The 22,569-nt window shown below is 28.8% G+C and overlaps 1 protein-coding gene across 2 annotated transcripts; it reads right to left on the reverse strand.

Moving 5' to 3' along the window:
• Positions 1–6,248: 6,248 nt before the first annotated feature.
• LOC107462212 (wax ester synthase/diacylglycerol acyltransferase 2-like) lies at positions 6,249–19,161 on the reverse strand. Of its 2 annotated transcripts, none has more exons than XM_021129355.2 (6): positions 19,070–19,161; positions 16,675–16,920; positions 8,500–9,096; positions 7,439–7,801; positions 6,550–6,687; positions 6,249–6,448 (listed from the first exon to the last, which is right to left on the reverse strand). In XM_021129355.2, exons 2-6 carry the CDS (start codon positions 16,906–16,908, stop codon positions 6,305–6,307), a joined length of 1,476 nt encoding a protein of 491 aa, XP_020985014.2. In that variant the 5' UTR covers positions 16,909–16,920; positions 19,070–19,161; the 3' UTR covers positions 6,249–6,304. The 2 variants fall into 2 exon arrangements, with proteins under 2 accessions (XP_020985014.2, XP_020985015.1); XM_021129356.2 differs by having other exon boundaries at positions 16,675–16,912; positions 19,070–19,147.
• Positions 19,162–22,569: the final 3,408 nt, after the last annotated feature.

A 22,569-nucleotide genomic window follows, 5' to 3' on the forward strand; every position in this document is an offset into this window, starting at 1 on the left:
AACAGACAGGCTAGCTTATTTAGAGCATCATAACTGGTATCCTTTGCTTTACCTTAGTCTATGGCATACACAACATCATCTATGGTGATATTACTCTCGGCGATATTTGTTGCTAGGACAATTTTTCTACAATGGAAAATTAACAATCATCAAAGTTACAAAACCTGAGAGTTAATAAAAAATAGCAATCCTATGCAGGATTTATTTAGGTTCAAGGGATCAGAAATTTGGAAACCTATGCAGAAAATTTTCTGACAGGAAAGTAATTAAACTTGACTAACAAGTTGCAATTCACCAAATTTCCCAAGCCTAACATAACATTCTAGTTGAGTTTCAACTTCTTCATTCTCTCATTTGTTAAAATTTATGCTGCACACTAGTATATAAGAAGAAAAACAGATCTTGTCAATTATCTATTATGGTGGCTGCATGATTTGTCATGGAAGTCACCAAATCATCAGTCTATATTGTCATGCCCTTCTCCTTCCTACTCTTACAGAATTGCCGAAGATTGGGTTATAACATGACTGCAATCTTAAGCATTCATGTCACTAATAAAAAGGTTGTTATTTTCTGGTATTCAGACTGACTTACTACAACATATTTGCCTTCATATGCTATGAAATTAGTAGGAAACTTTGATAACTAACTCACAAAAATAAATACCATAAAACATATATGTATGTATAGGTAAAACAAGAACACGTAACTAGAAACATAATCAAATTTCAACCATGTTGCCCATATCAAATAAACGTCATCAACAATTTTTTCTTTTAGAGCTTCAACATTTGTGTCTCTACATTCTAGTAGCAATTTTCAGCAAAGAAGGGAATTATTCTTAAGCTTCTGAACCTATTAGAGGTGCTTCGGGTTCTGGTTTTCAGCTAATCAATAGACGTTATTGATGAAGCCTCCATGTCTCTTGCAACTGCTTCTCTAGCCTTTTTTCTCAACTCTGCTTCTCTACTTTTCTTGTTCAGCAGCTTCTCTAGTTTTACTATTCTTTCCTCTACATGGTCTATCAAATTATCCATTTTCAAATGTTCTTCAACATCATTCTGCTTCCCGTCACCTGATCCCCTTGTAGCCTCCCCCGCTCTGACCCTAACAATGTGGTCATCAACCCAGAGAAAGAATTTGCAATGTGCTTCTGCCACCTAAATCGAATAGAACACAATTAATGTATGAGATTGCAAAACACTCCAATTCAATCTAATCCACGTATGTCACTGTAATTAATTCCTAAACTCTACATCTATAAAATCCTTTCAAATTTTAGCAGCCATTTTTAATATCAGAACAGGTTTCATGTCAATTCTTGTCACAATCATGATTTTTAATCTAGGTAGATCTATTTTGAATAAATCAACTTTTTCCCAATTCTTAGGCATTCATCAAAATTAACCAGCACCAATATCAAATCATATACAAAATCAACCCAATTTAACATCAAATCAATAACAAAATCAAATCATTTCCATAACCAATAGGCATGCCATTCCCAACAATTCAAAATCACATCCACAACAACTTGAGCAAGGTGGAGAATAACCAAAATATAGAGTTTAAAGCTCCATTCCATAAAATTCAAATTTTAACCAAATTTTAGCATAATCTTAGTTCTCATACATAAAGAATTGCGTGCTTACCTTTAATAATGGGCATCCAAAAAATAACCTATTTGGTTTGGTGTCTATCTTCAACATGTAACTGATGGCATATTTTTCACAGAAGCATTTTGAGGCCACACCATCTATTACATCCCAAGGATACAGCGAACTTGAGGTTGCATTTCCAGCTCTCAGTTCCTGTTGTCCGTCGGCTCCCCCTCTGTCTCGTCTCGTGTTTGAGGAGCATGCATCACTGGCCATCGATCTGATTAACATTTAACACCACCATGGACAACTATCATCATCTATTGCATTCAAAATTGAATCAATCTTCTTTGATGAACGGTGATTACAGAAAGTGATTAACAGAACAAATCACGCAAATTGGCTAAAAAAACAAAAAAAAACGAACGAATGAGCTAGATGAAGAAGCAGTAGGGCTTACAAGGGTTTTCCGAGAGCGTTCTGCACGTGGGTCACCGGAACCTTGCTGGCAAGGGGATGAGTTATGTTCATCGACGGTAAATCACAGAAAAGGATACCTGCGTAACCCTAGACGAAGACGCAGTAGGCAGGATCTTCCACGGGGTTCGGAAAAATCTGTCCCTGCCGATGACTGACCTTAAAATCAGAGGAACGACGTAGAAAAAGAGGCTGTGGACATTACAGCTGTATTTGGGGAAGGTTTTGTGAGTGGGTCGTTAGAAAAATTAAACGCTTAAGTTAAGGGAAGGGTAGAAGAAGCAGTGAGGTAGACGAAGAAGCTGTGGATATTACAGGGGTATCTGGGGAAGGTTTTAGGAGTGAATCGCCAAAAAAATCAAACCCATCACCCACAGGAAGGGTAAAGAAGAAGAAGCAGTGAGGTGATAGAAGGGTAGAAGAAGCAGTGAGGTTGAAGAATGAAGCAGTTCCTTCGAAGTGTCTTTTGAGAGGTAGAAGAAGAAACCGTACACATTGAAATGGTATTTGGGGAAGGTTTTGATTTGTATGGTATTTAGGGAGAGATTTGTAAAATCAACTATTTGCGTATTGCATCAAGTATAAATATGTTATGGAGTATAATGTAAATAACATAAAATACAATGTAGTGTGAAAATATTTAATGCATCAATTAATAAAAGGTTGAAAATTTTCTTTGATTAATGGTTGAGATGATGACACATATGCAAGGGTAACTTACCCACAAAATTGCCATGGATTTGGAAGAAATCACCTAAAATCAGTATTGTTATTATTACGATCGTAACCACCAATCGACAGACAAGACATGATAATCTTCTCAAAATAAGTTTTGTGTTGGTACGATCATTTTACGATGTCGTATTCACCTTCATCCTCATAGAAGCGTAACGTGCATTCATCTTTCTCTACGTCGTAAGATTCTATATCCGAAAAAGTTAACTTTGGTGGAAGATCAAAATGGAATCTAGTGAAAGGATTTAACATTTGCATAGCCCCCTTGTTTACTAGTGTCGAAAGATGTCTCCTTGAAAGGTAACACTATAGCCATGGATTTCTATAATTTGTAGTCTTTGGAAGCTTCAAGTTTCATTGCTTACAGACAAATTTGAGTCGGAGATAATCGGCGTAAGAATACATTCGCCTGCCAATTTCATCCACAAATCTAAATAGAGATTTTCTTATTTATCTTGCGGCCCATTGTTGCATGTACTTAAAATTTTGTTAGGTGGCGACGTTGCAAGTACCAATTTTTTATATTTGCCCATTTTTTCTCACTATAAAGTAGTATTCTATTACGTATTTTTGTCAATTTTTTAATCCATCATTAACCTTCAAAATATCTTTTTCATTTGTTATAACCTTTCGGGCAGTCTTTTACAACTTTGAACTCCTTTAATTTTGAGAGATTATTAATCTTTATTACTTTTTTTTAATAGTAGGTCGGAACTTCATCTCTTCAAATAATTTCAAGATATTTTTAAACTTCTGTTCCGTTTAAAACATAATTTTTTTTTAACACATGAGTCTCAAGAGTCTCTTTATCATATTTTATCTTGTGTAGGTAGGTTTTTAACTCAAATAAGACCCACAAACAAAAAAATAAAAAAATATAAGAAAAAGGTAAAGAGAGACAAAATGGATCATATATTTAAAAGAAAGAAAAGAAACACTGAGAAAAGAGAGCCGTCGACAAAAGAGGAGAAAAAAGGGGGAAAAGGCAATGTCAATGTGCTCATATTTGTTCTATTTTTTTATAAAATTTTAGTATGTTGTTTCTAATGTAAAGATGAATATTATGATATAACTTGTTAGTTGTATTATCTTTTTTTTGTCTAATTTGAGATATTAATTTTTGTGGAGGATTTATGTTGATTCCATCAGTTTTAATGGTGTATTTTGTGACGGTCAATGTTCTATCCCTCTCAGTATGAATCCGATGTTTTATTCTAGGTTGAAGCACATAGAAGTGAGATATCATTAGATACGTCAAGCTTTTGAGATGAAGTCATATACACTTGAGAAGATCCATACTGATCACAATGACTCAGATATAATGACTAAAAGTTTATCTAAAGTAAAAATTGATTCCTGTAAAGAGGAAATTGGCTTAGTAGAGCAGCCTACTCCCACTTAAGTCGATGAAAGAGAGAGGTTGGTAGGTTCCCAACTTAATTAAGTGGAATGCACAAGCCAAAAGAAAAAAAAAAAGAAATGGCAAAAGCCATGGTAAGAAGAAAAGAGAGAGAGAGAGCATTACATATTTGAAAAGAAGAAAAAAAATAGTGAGGGAGAAGAGAGAGAGAGTGCATTACATATTTGAAAAAAAAAAGAAAAAATAGTGAGGGAGAAGAGAGAGCCATCGACAAAGGAGGAGAGAAAATGGAAAAAATGACAGTTTTAATGTGTTTTTATTGTGGTTAAGACTAAGCCAAGAGCCCACATCGAGTCTGATAATAGGATAGAGGGTCAGACACTTTACCAGATTGATAAACTAACTCCTTCAAAAACGGTGGTTGATACCATGAGCCAATCACCCTTAGGTCAGTGGTTACGAATGATAACATCATTGGCCTTGGAATAGATGATGACGCACTACCACCAGAAGATGACGATATTCAAGAAGAAGATGGAGTCGATTGCGACGAAGAAGAAGATGAGTTCGATGATCAGAAAACTATCTCGGAAGACGAGGATGGAGAACTAGAGGAAGAAGATGATGAATTTGAATAGGGTTATTGTAAATATAGTTCTATGATATGTATTTCTTTACTAAATCTTTGAGAAGAATGTAATATAATTAGCATTGTTTTAAATATTTCAATTACCATCATTTCGTATTTTTATTTTTGTATATTTGATATTTCACATTTGTTTTAAAGCACTATTTCAATTATTAATTATCAAGGTACATTATAGATGAATGAAAAAAAATTAATTAAAAAATAAAAAAGACTACAATCGAAATAGTCCGACAATAACATTTAAAAAAAATGTCACAAAAAATTTCTATCGCCATTACCGTCGAATTAATCCGCCGATAAAATAACATAGAGCCATATCATTTGATGTCAACATTACTGGTAGAAAATTTTTTTACAGTAATATTCAATAAATTCTGCTTTTTTACTATCTATATTTCATCACTATATCCAACGAAAATTATCATCGGACGCAAAAAATCCGCCAATAATATATTATCGGCGAGGTTTATTCTATTATAATTTTATTCATAACTCAACATTTGTTTTTAGTAAAAAGATATACTCTTTTCTTTATTTTTCTCTCGTTGAAAGTATCTTCAACTCAAAAACCGTTTATTATTATGATTATTTGAATCAACTAAATAATTATTACTAATTTATATTTTTTATGAGTATTACTAATTTATATATAATTATAATGATTATTAAAAAATATTTTGATGAAGTAAACTAAACTAATTTATTCTAATCATTAAAAAAAAGAAAAATAGAATATATTTAAACAATTTGCAAATTAAAGAAAGCAATATTTTCAAATATAATTGTAGCTAGTAGGAGTACAATGCAAATAAGAACAACACTTAATTATTTTTTATTTAATTGTAGAACCACGAGCCATAATTATTAGTGACACAATAATAGGAAGAGCATACACATACAAAACGTTAATAATTAAATTAGTTTTTAAAAAATAAAATATTTTTAAATTTATTTTTAAAAAATTTTATTAATTAAATTAATTATTCAAAAATTATAAATTAATTATATTTGTCTTTCATTATTTACTTAATTAATAATTTTTGTCAACGATTAATAACATGAAATATTAATTAATAGCATATATAACACCTAATATATCTAATTAAATGCTGATCAAATATGTTTTGAAAATCTATTCATTTATTCACTAGGAATATAGTTTATGTAATTGAAAAAAGAACTAAATGATTAGATTTTCATAAACATATTTGATCAATATTCAATTAGAAATGTTAAATATTATGTAGGTTATTAATTAATATTTTATAATATTATTTGTTGACGAAAATTATTAATAAAGTAACTCAAAGATAAATATGATTAATTTTTAATTTTTGATGAATAAATTTAATTAAAAAATATTTTAAAAATAAATTTTAAAAAAATATTTTATTTTTTAAAGATTAATTTAATTATTAACTTATACGAATGACTGTGTATATATATATATATAGAATGCTTTTGCACTTTGCTGAAAAAACAGGATTATATTTTATTTGCAGCATTCAGAATCATTTCTTGGGCAGTCTCAAAACATGAAATCAAATGGTGTACGTCTATCCAATCTTTTTCCACTCCAAATCCAATGTGGAAATACCCCATGTAACTTAATATTGTCACGGTGAGACTCTGCATCAAATTTTGAAAATAAAATGTTAATTATATTTAGTTATTTACAACATATTCTACAAAAATTAATTACATAAATAAAAGGTATGATGGGCATGCACCTGACGTGTACCAATACTCATACAGTAAATCCCTTTGACGGGATGATTATCAATAGCCACTTTTTCAACTGGTCCAACCACGTTTGAGATGCTAAGGCTTGAATTTGCCAATGCTTTGTATATATATTTTGCCGCAGCCTGATGAACGAATCCAATATTAATTATTAATACGAAGACGGAAGAGTAGTAATAATAAGATGATTCATTGCGTAGAAGTTATACTCAAATTAGAAATTATATTTTGATAAAAAATGTTATATTTGTTAAAACGATAGTCTTTAGATAAATATACATAAAAAATACTTTTAATATTTTATTAGTTAAAATATTTTATATAATTATTTAATTATATTTATTTTTTTAGATAATTATTTATATACGTGGTCAATACAAAAAATTATTACTTTTATTGATATGACATTATTGTATAATTAGATGATGTACAAAAATACTTTACGCACTCAATATATCAAAATTAAATTAAAAAAAATTACAAAAACATTTTCTCTATTATTAGAAAATAGAATGGTTGCTTATTGTGATAATATGAAGTGTGATAATCTATTTTTAAATATATCCATTTTGTTCAATTGAGATATCGAGCTTATAATAATAATCCTATATAACTAACACAATAGTAGTCACTTTATCTCATTAAAAAAAAAAAACCACCTTTTGTCAAAAATCTTCCCAAATTTATTTCCATGCTAGAGTTTATTATTTTGAGTAATACTAATAACCTTTTGGTTTCTAAAAAAATTGTGGGGGTGAAATCAAGACCTTAGGACAAAATTAATTCCGATTAAAAAAATGCCAAAAAAAAGTTAGTTATAAACAAATTCAATGTGTAAATTAATAAGAAATAAAGTCGAGGGTACTAAATACAAACCTCTGGACCTTTGATTTTATCAATCAAGCCTAAAAGCACACCATTGAGTGGAATTGCCAAAGAATTTCTCAAGCTATTGATGATTTTGTGGGCTGACAAAACAAATTCAAGAGGGTTTAATGAATTGGAATTGTCATTCGATTTGGGAATAGGAAGATGCATGTATTGAATTTGATTTCCCCATGAAGCCCCTGAATTGGTTTTAGTATCAAGCATCTCCTTCACTGATTTGTAAGCTCTTAGTCTTCTTGTATTAAGCAGCACTAATCCTGTTGCCTCTGCTTTGCTTGATTCCGCATTCTTTGCTATCATGTATAACCGAATGCTAAGGAAAATCATGCCCACTAGGACATCATTTGTGCTCTGAAATTATAATATAACATAATATAGGCAAAGATTAATGAAATGATTACTTTATTTTATCCAAAAATAACTCCGGTTTTATAATTTTATCTATAATCTCCACAAAATAATTAACAAGAGAATTTTAGACTAATATAAAAAGTTAATCATTTTTTAAGAATTAATTTGACTATTTACTCTTAAAAAATGACAGGGAAACAACTGATCTACTTAATACGTTAGCAAAGTCTTGATATTTTAGAAACATGAGTTTGCTTTTTAAATTTGAAGAATACTATGGTCAATACTTTAATGTAAAGAATGAAAGAATTAGTTAGTATTAAATTTAAATATAAGACAAAAAATAAAAAATATTGAGTACCTATTTTTTTAATTCAAGAGCCAATTTTGCAAACATAAAATTTTTTCAATGATATAAAATAATAGATTAAATTTTTTAAAATAAAAAATTGATAAAATAATAAAATAAAAAGTTAATTCTTCTTAAACTAAAATAGTACAACACACATCTCATAAAAATTATAAGTTTAATGATGATTAACTTTTTACTTTATTATTTTATTAATTTAACATATCTAAATTCATAAATAAAGATTCACCTTCATGGTATACTTGGGTCTCTAGTAATTTAACAAGGGTGTAGATATATAAAAGGAGACCCCAAAAAAGGACAATTAAGAGAATGGAAAATCAGTTACCACTTCGAGCTTATTTTTTACTTCTTTGATGCTATCCACAGAGAGACAGACAGTTGAGATAGCAATAGGTCTAGACCCCACATCTTCATGCCCTGACTTAATTGGTGATTCATGATCAACAAGCAAATTACCTTTCAACACACTCCACCCAAAGTCAGATGCACCTTTAATCACCGAAAATATTATTTGAGGTAATTTCTTAAGCATGGATTTCATCTTAATATTACTATTGTCATCATCATCTAATTCCGCTGATTTTTTGCTTGAAGGAAAGGTTATGGGAATTGAAGGGTCATCTGCTCTTTGTACACATGAAAGCAACGAGGCCATTAGCGTGTATCCATCTCCAAGAGCATGGTGCATCTTGAAAACTAAAGCACCCTTAGAATTTCTTGTTGGATACTTAATTATATGTACTTCCCAAAGTGGTTTATCTTGTGGTAATTCTTGACCAGCTATTTTTGTCAGATATTCATCAAAATCATCATCATATAGTTTGGCTGGGTTGTTGGATCTTGGAAATATTGGAACCTTGATGTGTTCTTTAAGATTCACTTCAACTGGCTTCCATTGCTTCTTTCCTTTCTTCCCTTCGATCTGTTAAATTCATTCGAAATATTATATATAATACATATACTTAAAATAAAATGACTATTATTTCTGTTTAGTGACTCGAAGAGTATCTTATTATAATGAAGTAAATATAGTGGACATCTTTAGAATTTTGACATGGAATTTTTTTAATAATTTTGAGAATTTTTACATTAAATTAATGGTGTAATTTTATTTATATTTATAGTTTTAATACTTTACTATGGTGCACTCTACTATGACTAGTGCTTTGATGACCACCGTGGCTATGTGCCTATGTCAATCCGTAAATGACCAATGGCAATAGTTGACTCCCTTGTTGTAGGTGTTGACCACAGACTATATATTTGTTGAGGGTAAAATTTTTACCGTGATAAATACTTTTATTTATTTTCAAAGAACAAAGTTTTTTTTTTCCGACTAACATCAATTAATTTTTTAGAATTATTTTATTTATCTTAAATCTAAATTTTAAATGATAAATCCGTAAAAGTTAAAATTGAGCTAATTAAAAATTAATTTTTTCGTTTAATCAAACAATGTTTGAAGGCTCTGCTAGGTTTTGTTGGTGTTGTGTTCATCTTCAAACTAATATTTCACCATGTGGTTCTGGATCCATCTTCTCCAAATTTAATGAATGTTTGATTTGGAAGATGTCGCCCATGCTCTGAACGTACTGACATCGCTATTATTTTCCGTGTGCGTGTCTTGCCCCTATCTCCGGACGCCGCTCAAATGGGTTGATAATTGATATGACTATTTAAGTATTTATATTCTCTAAGCTTAAGCTTTAGAAAAAGTGATGATATCATGTCAAACATCATTAGTTTTTAGTACTCCATGTGTTTGCTTCTTGTAATTTGGTGGATAATCGTGCAATTTGTAGCACTTATCCTTAAAATGACTTATTTTAAGGCTTACATAATTATGTTTAAAATTTTTTTAAAAAATATTTTTTAATAATTAAAATTTTAATTTATTAATTTTTCGACTAAACTGACTTGTCTAATCTAATTTCAATAAAAATAACATAATTTAAATCGATTATATATGTTAAATTTTAATTATTAAAAGACATCTTAAAAAAATATTTTTAATATTTTTATCTAAGTAACTCTCTTATTCTAAATTCTATATTTATTAAAAAGATTCCGTTAGGGAGACAATGAATTATTTATACAATGGACTATTGAGTTATAAAATGAACATTCCCACTCTTGACCTTTCGAATTTAGTACTCTAATACCATATCATGATACCACTCATCCCAAAAACTTCAACTGATAAAAAAATATAACACTAATAATGATTATATCTCTAATACTCCATAAACTTTCTTTATAAATAAAGTTTCTATAAAATAAAACATTTCTCCTATCTAAACTAATTTTGGAGATCGAATAAATTCTACTCGATCTCAATTCTAAAGTGGGCCAGCAAACTACAAGTTAGCACATAAAGACAGATTTGATGCATTCTTCATTGCGAATGCTAGTTGTGCCTCATTACTCATACAGAAGAAGCCATTAAAAATGGGGAAACTTTAAAGATGTTTGGTAAGGGACGCATCAACAGAATTTAATTTCGAACTTGCTGATATGCATCATTTAATCCCATTAGAAGCACCAAAACATACTTCTCATAGCATGAGCAAGAAATTCTCGTACAACGCAGAACTGGACTGAAGTTGCAGAGATATATCCTCCCAAAGACGTTTGAGTCTGGTGAAATATTGCAAAAATCGAGAAATCGCACCTTGCTTCAAGTTGATAAGCTCCTTGCGAAGTCCTAAAATTCGAAGGTCGTTCTGCTGTTCGAATCGATGAGTGAGATCCAACCAGATCTCATGAGCTGAACCAAATAATTGCGAAGATTTGTCATTCTGCGTCCTTATTTGTCGGAATTGGTGTAGAGTTCCAGCTTTAAAATAGATGCATGTTACTTAATATTATCATTGCCATTGCTCTTATTTAATATCACATAGTTGTACAGAGTTAGTTTGTGTCACCGTAATTTCACATAGTTGTAGTGTAGTTATAAATAGATAATTGTAAAGTTTGTATTTTTTAAGACTTTTCATTAACAAATTTTATTGTCTAATTTCTTCTTTTCTTCTTTGATTATATAATCTTTTCTAATCTCACATGCATTTTTTCACTTGATGCGGTGAGTGTGGATGGAGAAACATAGAAATTGCAGATTAAAGAATAGATAACTTGTTTCCTAACTCACGATCATTTGACGTGATTTGAAAAACATTGAAGAGTCCAGCTTCACGGCAAAAACAATTTCTCTGATTCTTCTAATTTCTTCAATCAGATCTGGATTGTCTTCCTCGATCATATCTGAAATTCTCTTCTTCGATTGTTCTCCTCTCATTCTTCATCTCTTCGTCTATTTTCTTTTCTTCTTCTCTCTTGAACTTGTACAACAGTGTTTGATGAGAGCTCTGTTAATTCATTTTTTTTCACAGTGACGTAACAAGTATTCCGATCAACGAGATTGAGAGAAAAAGATTGCAAGTCAATTGGTGAAACTCGCACTTATGATTGAGAAATTAGGAAGTGGATCTGGACCTGGAGGTATTGGCGCGATGGATGCTCAGCAGTTTGCGACATTTTTTAGTTAAGTTACCAGAGTCATCTCAACAAGACAAATCCGAATCAAGATCTTTCAAGCCTTTACAGCATTTTGCTGTCTAAAAGTCTAGGTATACCTATTACTAATGTCACTCTCACTGGTCCAAATTATAGTGCATGGAGCAAAGTTATGATGAACGCACTTTATTCTAAGAACAAATTCAAATTTGTTGATGGCACACCATTTCTAAGCCTGAGAAAACCGATCCAAATTTTAAGGCATGCCAATGATGTAAATCAATTTCTCTCTGAGTCCTGACATATATCAGAGTATTTTATGAAATAATATAGCTTATGATTTGTGGAACAATCTTAGACATTGATATTACCAAGGAAATAGGTTTAGAATAGCTGAGTTAAATGAGGAGATCCATACACTCATACAGGGAGATATGTTCATTACCGCCTATTTTGCTAGGCTTAAGAACTTTTGGGAAGAGGTTGATGATTTTAGATCGATTTCTACGTGTGACTGCGTTAAGTGTGAGTGCGGTTTAGACATAATAAGGCAGCAAAGAAAAGAAGATAGAGTCACAAAGTTTGTTTGAGGTCTTGGAGAACAGTATTCAACCATTAAGTCTCAAATGATGCTAATGGATGAATTGCCTAGTATTAACAAAATTCTGTCCATGATTACTCAGTAGGAGAGGCAACTCTTCAGTTTTGATAATGTTTTAGACACAAAAATTCTAGCAAGCTCCTCTGCCTTTTCATCTCAGAATAAAGTGAAAGGAAAAGGAAAAGAAAACAAAAGTCAATCCAACAAAGGACGAAATAAGTTGCAATGTACTCATTGTGAAAAGAGTAGACACATTATGAATAATTGCTACAAGAAGCACGGTTATTCACCAAACTTCAAGTCTCGGTTTGATAAGAAAAATTTTGTTCTTAATTGTGTGACAACAGCTGATGCTTCTGAGAATGATAATGATAATCTCAGCGTTCATCAACTGGTAAGGAGTGAACCAACCATTAATGAATTTACTCCAGAGCAAAGGAAAGCGCTTCTAGCATTCCTCAACAGACAAGATCAATCTCATTCTTATAGCATTAGCCAGATTTTAACCAAAAATAATCATTCACCTCATAAAGGTAGAATGGTGCATATTTTGCATTTTGAATCTCATATCAAGGCTCTAAACATTTCAACAAAAAAACATAAGTCCTGGGTTATAGACTTTGGTGCTACTCACCATGTGTCATATTCCTTGGCAAATTTTTAAAATTATTTCAAGATAATCCTATTGTTGTTAGATTATCCAATGGTGCTCTCACAACAAGCTGCATTATGGGAACTATTGTGTTTTTTGATGATATTTACCTTACAAATGCATTGTTCATTCCTACTTTCAATTTCAAACTCATTTCGGTTTTAAAACTTATTGCATCACTGCTCCAGGATCTGCACACTTTGAGAATAATTGGTGCAACTAGTAATGTTGATGGTCTCTATATTCTGCGCAAGGAAATTAAGACTCTCCCCCATATCACAGTAGTTTCTCGCAACCACACTTCAGGCTCCTTGTGGCATGCTAGACTAGGACATCCAGCACATGATAGACTAGTTGCATTACAAATGCACTTTGAATTCATTGATTGTACAAAAAATGAAACACCTTTCATTCATATTATTTAGGTAAACAAAAGAGAACACCATTTTCTGTTAATTCAAATATAGCAGCCATTATGTTTGACATTCTTCATATTGACATTTGGGGACCTATGTCCATTCCCTTCTTTGCTAGAAAACGTTATTTCCTTACTATAGTAAATGACTGTTCTCGTTTCACTTGAATTTTATTCATGAAAACTAAGGCAGAATTTTCACAGTTAGTTAAGGACTTTGTTGTTTTTGCTAAAACTCAATTTTGTTCAAATGTTAAAACAATTCGCATAGATAATGGTCCTGAGTTCGTAATGCCTATATTTTACAGCTCTACTGGTATTACACACCAAAGAACTTGTGTGAAAACGCCACAACAGAATGGCATTGTTGAGCGTAAGCATCAGCACATTCTTGCTATGGCTCGTGCTCTGATGACTCATGCTCATTTGCCAAGATCATTTTGGAATTACAGTGTTGGACATGCAGTTTATTTAATAAACAGATTATGCACTCCTTTTTTGAAAAATAAATCTCCTTATCAAGTTCTCTACAAGTGTCTACCCATTATTTTAAATCTCAAAGTCTTTAGTTGCTTAGCCTATGCTAGCACTCTTAATAGATAAAGAGATAAACTATATCCAATAGCCATGAAATGTCTGCATCTTGGATTTAGGGAGGGTAAAAAGGACTATTTATTATTTGATTTGCAAACTCGAGAAAAATTTCTATCTCGAGATGTGCAGTTTTATGAGAATTGTTTTTCTTATTGAGACAAATCAGATTCCAACAACAAAGTCACTTCTACCTTCTCAGCAAACACATCTCATCACTTTGACTATAGTTTTTTGCACGGAAATGAAATTCAGGTTTTAAATCAGAATAATTTCAACCCTTAAGATGATGTGAGTTAGCAAAATTTAAATACTCAAAGTAATGAAGCACCTCATGATTTAAGTGATAATGAAGATATCTTACCTTACATAGAAATTCATGATCATATAGACATAGATTCTGCATCAGCATATGCATCACATGAGGAATCATCAAATTCTTCTCATGTACCTTGTCAAATTGTGCCTGAAACTGCTAGGGTAAGGAGATCTATTAGGCAAACTAGAGCTCCTGCATATTTGATAGACTATGAATGCAAGACCATCAGCACTGTCCCATCCAATTCATAGCTCATTGCTCAAAGGTATTCAATCTCAGATGTTTTGTCTTATTTTAGACTTTCTCCTATGTATCTTTTATTCTCTCTTGAAATTCAAAATTTAAAGCCTAAAAACTATGAGGATGCTATAACTCAAGTTTGTTGGTGAGAGTCTATTCAAGCTTAACTACTTGCTTTGGAGGAAAACAAGACATGGAAGCTAACTTCTTTGCCATTTGGTAAGAAAACAATTGGTTGCAAATGGATGTTTTGTACTAAATATCACCCTGAAGGAACAGTTGAAAGGCACAAGGCTATGCTTATTGCCAAGTGTTTCACCCACGTGGTTAGTATTGACTACAAAGACACTTTTAGTCCTGTAGTAAAGCTGCGGGCATTGAGAATTGTGTTAACTGTTGCAGCAGTCAATGGCTGACATCTCAAATAAATTTATATAAACACAGCTATCTTGTATGGAGAACTTGAAGAGGAACTTTATATGTAGGTTCCCCCAGGTTTATAAGCTTCATCAAGGCAGGTTTGCAAGTTTGAGAAGTCCTTGTATGGACTGAAACAAGAAAGCAGATAGTAGAACTGTAAACTAAAATTTATCTTGCTTGAGATAGATTATACTCAATGCAAATCAGATTATAGTTTATTTACCAAACAGACTTTGTTGGTATGTGGATGACTTGGTATTGGCGGGTTATGATTTAAATAAAATTGAATCAATCAAAAGAATTCTTCATGACATATTCAAAATAAAAAACCCAAGGAATTTAAAATATTTTCTTGGGTTAGAAGTAGCAAGATCAGAAAATGGAATTACTTTGTATCAAAGAAAGTATATCCTGATTTGCTCAAAAAAATTGGATTTGAAGGTTGTAAACCTGCCACCACTCCCATTGATTATGGAGTAAAACTCAGCAAATGTGTTGGAAAATTGTTTCATGATTCTACTCAGCATAGAAGAATCATTAGTAAACTTCTGTACTTATCTAATACTAAACCTGACATTAGCTATGCAATTGGCAAGCTAAGTCATTTTCTGGATTGTGCTACTAATGAACATCTAAAGGCAGCTCATCGAGTACTGCGATATGTGAAGGAATTCCCAACTGCAGGTCTCTTCTTCTCGGCAAAGTCAGATTTTCACCTCACTGGTTTCTCAAATTATGATTGGGGCGAGTGTCCTGATTTTCGCAGATCTACTTTTGCCTATTGTTTCTACCTAGGACCCTCTTTAGTAACGTGAAAAAACAAGAAACAACTCACAGTTGCAGTTTCCTCTTCTGAAGTAGAATATCGAGCATTGACATTGGCAACCCAAGAAGTTCAGTAGCTAAGTTATATTCTTCATGATCTTAGTGTTCCAATTCAAAAACCAATCAACATATACTGCGATAGCAATTCTGTAATTTATATTGCTACCAATTCTGTATTTCACGAACGAACAAAGCATATTGAAACTGATTGCCACATAGTTTGTGACAAGTTACAAAAAAACTTATTCATCTTTTTTCCATTTCAACTCACAATCAGACAGCAAATATTCTCACAAAGTCTTTTGCTCCTAGTTCCTTTTATGCTACATATTCTAAGTTTAGATTGTTGAACCTTTTTTCTCCTAACAATACAAATTTATGGGAGAGTGTTATCTAATATTATCATTATCATTATTGTTATTTAATATCAGATAACTGTAGGTCGTCGGTAAACTGAAGTGTATAGAATTAGTTAGTGTGACAACAATCTTATATAATTATAATGAACTATAAATAGATAGTTATAAAATTTATATTTTTTAATACTCTTCGTTAATATAAATTTCATTACCTAATTTCTTCTCTCTTCCTCTAGTCATATATTCTTCTCCAATCTCACATGCATTTTTCCACAATAGATAGACGACTCTAATCCTATCTCTAATAGTTTTGTTATATGATATCCGATTGTTTATTATTATAATATTATCTAATTAATATGTCATAATTATTACGATATTTTTGTTGGCTTACTACATCCTTACTTTAATGAAAAGCATTTTTTCTTAGAGAAATTAAATTAAGATATATAACACGTTATATGCTTTGTATTTAAATATAGTAAAGCGACATGGTTAATAATGATTAGTATTTGTATGATTTGCATTAATAGCTAATAAGTTTGTAGTTAGATTACTATATTACCATGATAGAAGAGAAGCGTGGGTTGAGGGGGAGAAGCGAGCCTTCAAGAAGTTGCATGGCCTTTGAGTCGTCTATTGGAATCTCGATCTCCAAAACGCAGAGAACAAACACATTTAGCGCAGAGCTGTTCAAATAATGCGCCATAGGGCTCACCGGCATTGCAGCATCATAGTTCTCATCATCATTCTCAAACTCGCCATTCTTTGTTTTGGAAATATTTTGAAGATGCTTCATTGTTCTGAATTTCTGATAGTTATACATCAGTTACTAAAGGTCCAAATAATAATAGATCTGATTTTGAGAAAACAATGATATATATACCATATTTGTGTACATTTTTTTTAAAAACAAATAAAATATTTTACTTGTAATATGAATTTAATAGTAAAATACATGGTAATATAAGTGTAAGTTATGCAATTCTAGTTCTCTCTTCTGCTTTTGCCCAAAAAAATTATATTTAGATATTAAAATTAACTAATAAAATTAATCACCATATATTTATATATAAATATATATATTATTTGAACTCATTTTTAATATATATTTTATTATATTTTATATATATTTTATACTAATAACTAATTTTTATATATATCTATTATCTAATATGATTATTTGTTTTCATGTGATTAGATATCTTTAATTTATTAATAGATGAAAAGTTATTAAATAATAATATTTAATTAAGTATATATAAGAAATAGTAATGTTATTTTTTTTAATTAAAATTAGCTAACATTTTAGGTTAAAATTTTATTTTTATATTGTTATATTAAAAGTTAAAATTTAGTATTTATCAATTAAAAATTATTTTTTAGTTTTTAAAGTTAGTCAAATATTAATAAAAAATAATACATTTTATTGACCATATAATATTGTTCTTAACATAATACATATTTTCATAGTAGATTATCTTCATGTAAATAGCCATATTGTTTTAATTATTTGGATTTTTTTTATCTTATTTGGAGCGAATAACTTTAAACTTTTTATTTAGAAAGTTAAATGTTAGTATTATGTTATATAATAAAAAACAATTCTAACACTAGCATACAGATTTACTACTTTATCTAATTTTAAAGTAAAAATTGCTCCATTTTTCCATATTTCTTTTGACTGCTTCTTGTTGACATATTATTAGTACAGTTTACTATATGCATGCTCTAAGGAAACAACTATAATATACTAGATTAGTAGATTCTACGCCCGTCAGTGAGTTGCAGGAGTTTATTAACATTTTTTAATACAATATTTATATTTATTTTTTAAAAATTATAATAAAAATAATTATAGGCTAAAATATATTCATTTATAAATTATTTTACATAAGGCTTTAGTTTCTCAATTTTTTAACATTAACAAAATCTCAACTTTTATGAGTTTATTTTGGAACCATAATATATTTTATGAAATAGACTAAATGTAAAAAGCTTAAAATCTTAAGCTAATTCCTAATTATAATTCACAAAATTTTATAAACTTTGTTATAAACATAATTACTTAAATTTAGCAAATTAATTTTAAAAGATAGAAAAAGTAATATTGTTATGTGCAGAAACATATACCTATAAGATAAAAAGGATTGGATTTGATGTCACTTTCGTCAATAATGGTCCTTTTTCACTACTTAACCATCAATAATGAAGGAATTTTTTAAAAATAAATTTATTAATAGTCGTTGAAAATGTAAAACACCACAAATTATAAATGAAATTCCATAATACTAATTTTTGCTATTATTTAATAAATTTTTTAACAAAAAAATTGTATTATTCTAAAATAACTTTTTTTAAGGATTGAAATGTCCTTTTTTTAGGACAGAAATCACCTTAATCTTTAAAAAAATGAACAAAAATTGGATTGAGCATTTACTCATAAATTATAAAATCAATGCAGATTTTTTTAACTATAAACCTATTTTTCAGAATTTTTGTGCATCACTTAATTAATATAGATATCACGTTGTATTTAAAATACACTTTCGGGTTACCGTAAAATAAATACTGTAGAAAGTAAAAAATTAATATATTAATTTATTATTTTTTGTTAGTATTTTTAATCTATACTTTTAAATATTAATAATTAATTACTAATTAAAAACAATCAATTTTGCTTACTCTCTAGTATTTTTCAAAAGTTAATTATAACAGATACTAATTCTGACTATTACATTAGATAAATACTCTGGCCATTCCCTATATATTAAAGAACAATATAATAAAAAACACTTAGTTTATAACTTTGTAAATTGCAATAATGCAAATGGGGTTATATATTATTCAAACATCATTGATAATCTACAAATAAATAGCATGAGATATTGAACAATTAACATATATAAAACCCCAAATAACTGAACAAGGTGAAGAGAGAGGTTATATTATAATCTCACTTTTCTTTGATCGCTACTTGTGAAGCTTTGCTGCTTTCTCTCTGTTGTTTTTCTCCTGAATTTCCTTAATTAGTTAGTTTCTACTTTGTGATGGATGCCTCATCTTTGCTTATGCATGTGGTCATTTATAGCCTTGGAGCCAGAGCAAGTTGCTATCCAATTAATTAACTTGTTGCGAAATTCTCTTCTTTTTTTTTTAATTTTAATTAAAGAAACCACGGCAATAGTGTTAAGTATGACCAAACGGCGTTATTGTAGACGGCGAATGAAGGCATGGGTAATCAAGTTGTCAGTAACATCCATACATATGTTTCATACACACAATAACGCAAAAACTTAAGCCATTTTTTTTATAAATAAGGATTAAATATTCTATACGATTTTATTATTAAGTAATTTTTATAATTAAAAGATTTGTAATTGAATTTTTATACTTTAATCTTTACTAAGATTGCTATTAAAAAAGAGCAGAACATTCTTTCGCATATTTGTTTTTATGTTTGATGAAAGATAAATGGTAAATTATTTTTAAAAAATATAAATATTTATGGTTTTTTTAAATAAAAAATGTTGATAAGAATTTACCCGCTTTATTTTTATTTAATATAAAAATTCAATATTAACTTTTAAAAATAAAGAAGTACATAACTAAAACATTAATAAATTTATAAAAATTTATGGAATTTGAACCTATAAATAAATACAAAGTATATGATAAAATAAGAGGGATTCATATCACACAACATAATAGTTTCTAAAGAGTACAACCCACCATAAGATTATTAAGATCTAGAGCACCTTTACATCTCTTGTGATATTGAAAACCTAATAAGGGAAACAAAGGCTGACATATAATTTTTTGGCTTCATAAATTTTAGTTTCATCTTCCCCTTTCATCAGGGTTGAGAGTTGAGAGATTCCAGAAATTCTTAATACATGAAAAAAAATAAATAATTAATATTTTTTTGCATTTTGTGTTTGAACCAACACTAGATCATCTTTTTTATAGTGTAATCCTAATATATTCCTCTAATGTAATATTGCAACTATATGTGATTTGGTTATGGATATCACATCTACTTATATTTTTTGATACAATTTTTTTCATAGTTGGTACAATCACAAAAAGAAAAAAGTTCACTCTCACACTTAATTTAATACAAAATACAAATTGGTAGTTAGCTTTCTATGAAACATCTGGAAGAAATTATATAACTATCATATTAATAGAGTAAGTTAACTGATTTAACTAACCTGTATTACTATTCAACTTATATACTTGAGTGATTTAAACTTATTATCAATCTCAATAAAATTCTTCAATCATCTCTTCTACGGTCATCAAGTCGAACATGAAATATCATTTATAATTTTTAGACAAAGATGAAAGAATTTAAGCCTTTCATTTATATAAATAAGGATTAATTATTGATAAAAAAAATTATTTAAAAGACTAAAACTAATAATTTGAAATCGTCCATTAAAAATCAACATATTCTTAAAAATTAACTCATTTGAATTAGTCCTTAAAAAGAGTACATAAAAAATTTTTAAATTAAATTATAGATTAAATTAGATTGAATTAAATTTAAAAAAAAAACATATAATTAATGAAATAAATAATTATAAATAAAATAAATAATATTAAAAAATTAATAAATATATTTTAAATTATATATATAGATAAATAAAATATTTAATTTATTTATATAAAAAATTAATCTAAAATCTAGAGCATCTTTTTTTTTATTTTCGTGTAAATCTTACAAGTTAAGGGAAGAAAGACTGACGTATGATAGGAATGAATCAATAAAGACAGTAATTAAATATCTTTTAGTCTCATAAATTTTAATATCAATTCTATAGTATTTTATATTTAGGTCAAATTTTTGTCTAATTTATTTATTTTAGTAAAATTTAACTATTTAAAATTTTTTTTATTTTTACATTATAAATTTAAAATTATTTTTTTATTTTTTTAATAGTTAGATAATAAATTTTATTTATGTAAATACCACATTTTAATATCATCTCCTTAGTTTTCTTATTTTGAAAACGGGTAGTACACTTCATTAATGATATTAATATTTTAATTAGTTAAATATTTTCTTTTAATTATTATTTTTTTATTAGACTGAAATTATTATGCTCTCTCCTAACTTTTTTTTCTTTCTTTCTCTTAGTAGCTTAATTGATCATATCTTTTGACTTTTTAACTAATGTATTATAAAAATTATACAGGTAATGATAAAGAAAATAGAATAAGAAAATAATAAAAAAGTAAACTCTTAATACTATTTATAATATAAAGAGAAGAAAGATAATCAATAATTAAAAAAAATACGAATTCCTGATATCATATTAGTGTTTATGACATGAAAAGAGGAAAGGAAATTAATATTTAAAAAAATGAACTTCTAATACCATATTAATATTTATAATATGTAGAGAGGAAAAAAATAAATATTAAAGCTAATTTTATTATTATTATTATGTCATATAGAAGAGCACTATATATATATACAAAGGGCTAGTAACAGCTACTTGCTCTTTATGAAACATTAGTAACAAATTATATAATTAAGTACTAATAGAGTAAGTTAACTTGACTTAATTAACTTGTATTACAATTAATATATACATTGGAATAATTTAAATTTACTATCAATTATAATAAAATTCTCTAATCATCTCTTCAACTGTTATTATTCAATCTAAAAATATCTCGTTTGAGTTATTATTAAGTTCCCTTATTTTAAAGAACGTATCGTATAGTATACAACTCATTAATGATATATTAATATTTTAGGTAGCTGTACTCTTTCTTTTAATTATTATTTTCATTGGCAGTTAGTTGGGGCTGAGGCTACTATGCTCCCTCTACTTTCTTTCATTTTTTATTTTTTTTAATTGATCATATCTTTTGAGATTTTTAATCAATACATTATAAAAAAAATATACATGTGGTAGCAAAGAAAATAGAATTAAAGAAGAATCAATAAATAGGTTCCTAATACCATATTAATGTTTATGAAAGGAAGAGAGGATCGAAAAAAATCTTTTAATTATTATTTTTATTGGCAGTTGGAGGTTGTGGTTATTATGCTTTTTCTACTTTCTTTTTTTTCTTATTTTTTTTAATTGATCATGTCTTTTGAATTCTTTAAGCAATATATTATAAAAAATATACATGTGATAATAAAGAAAATAAAATTAAAGAAGAATCAATAAAAAAGCTCTGATACCATATTAATGTTTATGATATAAAAAGAAGATAAAAAAATTAGTATTAAAACTAATAATTATTATTATTGTAAAAAAATTAATATTAAAACTAATAATTATTATTAAGGACTAGTTTGACTAATTTTTAAAATTTGAGAGATGAAAATGACTTACGTCTGGACTTTTAAGAACTATTTTGACTAAAAGAAAACTTTTTTATATGTCAAGTGACACGTAGTATGCCACGTGTCACTGACCTGTCACGTGACGTGCCA

The sequence above is a fragment of the Arachis duranensis genome, chromosome 8, assembly GCF_000817695.3.
Source record: "Arachis duranensis cultivar V14167 chromosome 8, aradu.V14167.gnm2.J7QH, whole genome shotgun sequence".
Classification (NCBI taxonomy): domain Eukaryota; kingdom Viridiplantae; phylum Streptophyta; class Magnoliopsida; order Fabales; family Fabaceae; genus Arachis; species Arachis duranensis.

What these genes read in the sequence shown, in the direction of transcription:
- LOC107462212 (XM_021129355.2), bottom strand. Translation starts at nt 16,908, where the DNA reads ATGAAGCATCTTCAAAATATTTCCAAAACAAAGAATGGCGAGTTTGAG. An exon ending in CACGCTTCTCTTCTATCATG is followed by an intron (nt 9,097 to 16,674) that starts GTAATATAGTAA and finishes TGAATTTAACAG; the next exon opens with ATCGAAGGGAAGAAAGGAAA. An exon ending in TGAGTATTGGTACACGTCAG is followed by an intron (nt 6,449 to 6,549) that starts GTGCATGCCCAT and finishes AATTTGATGCAG; the next exon opens with AGTCTCACCGTGACAATATT.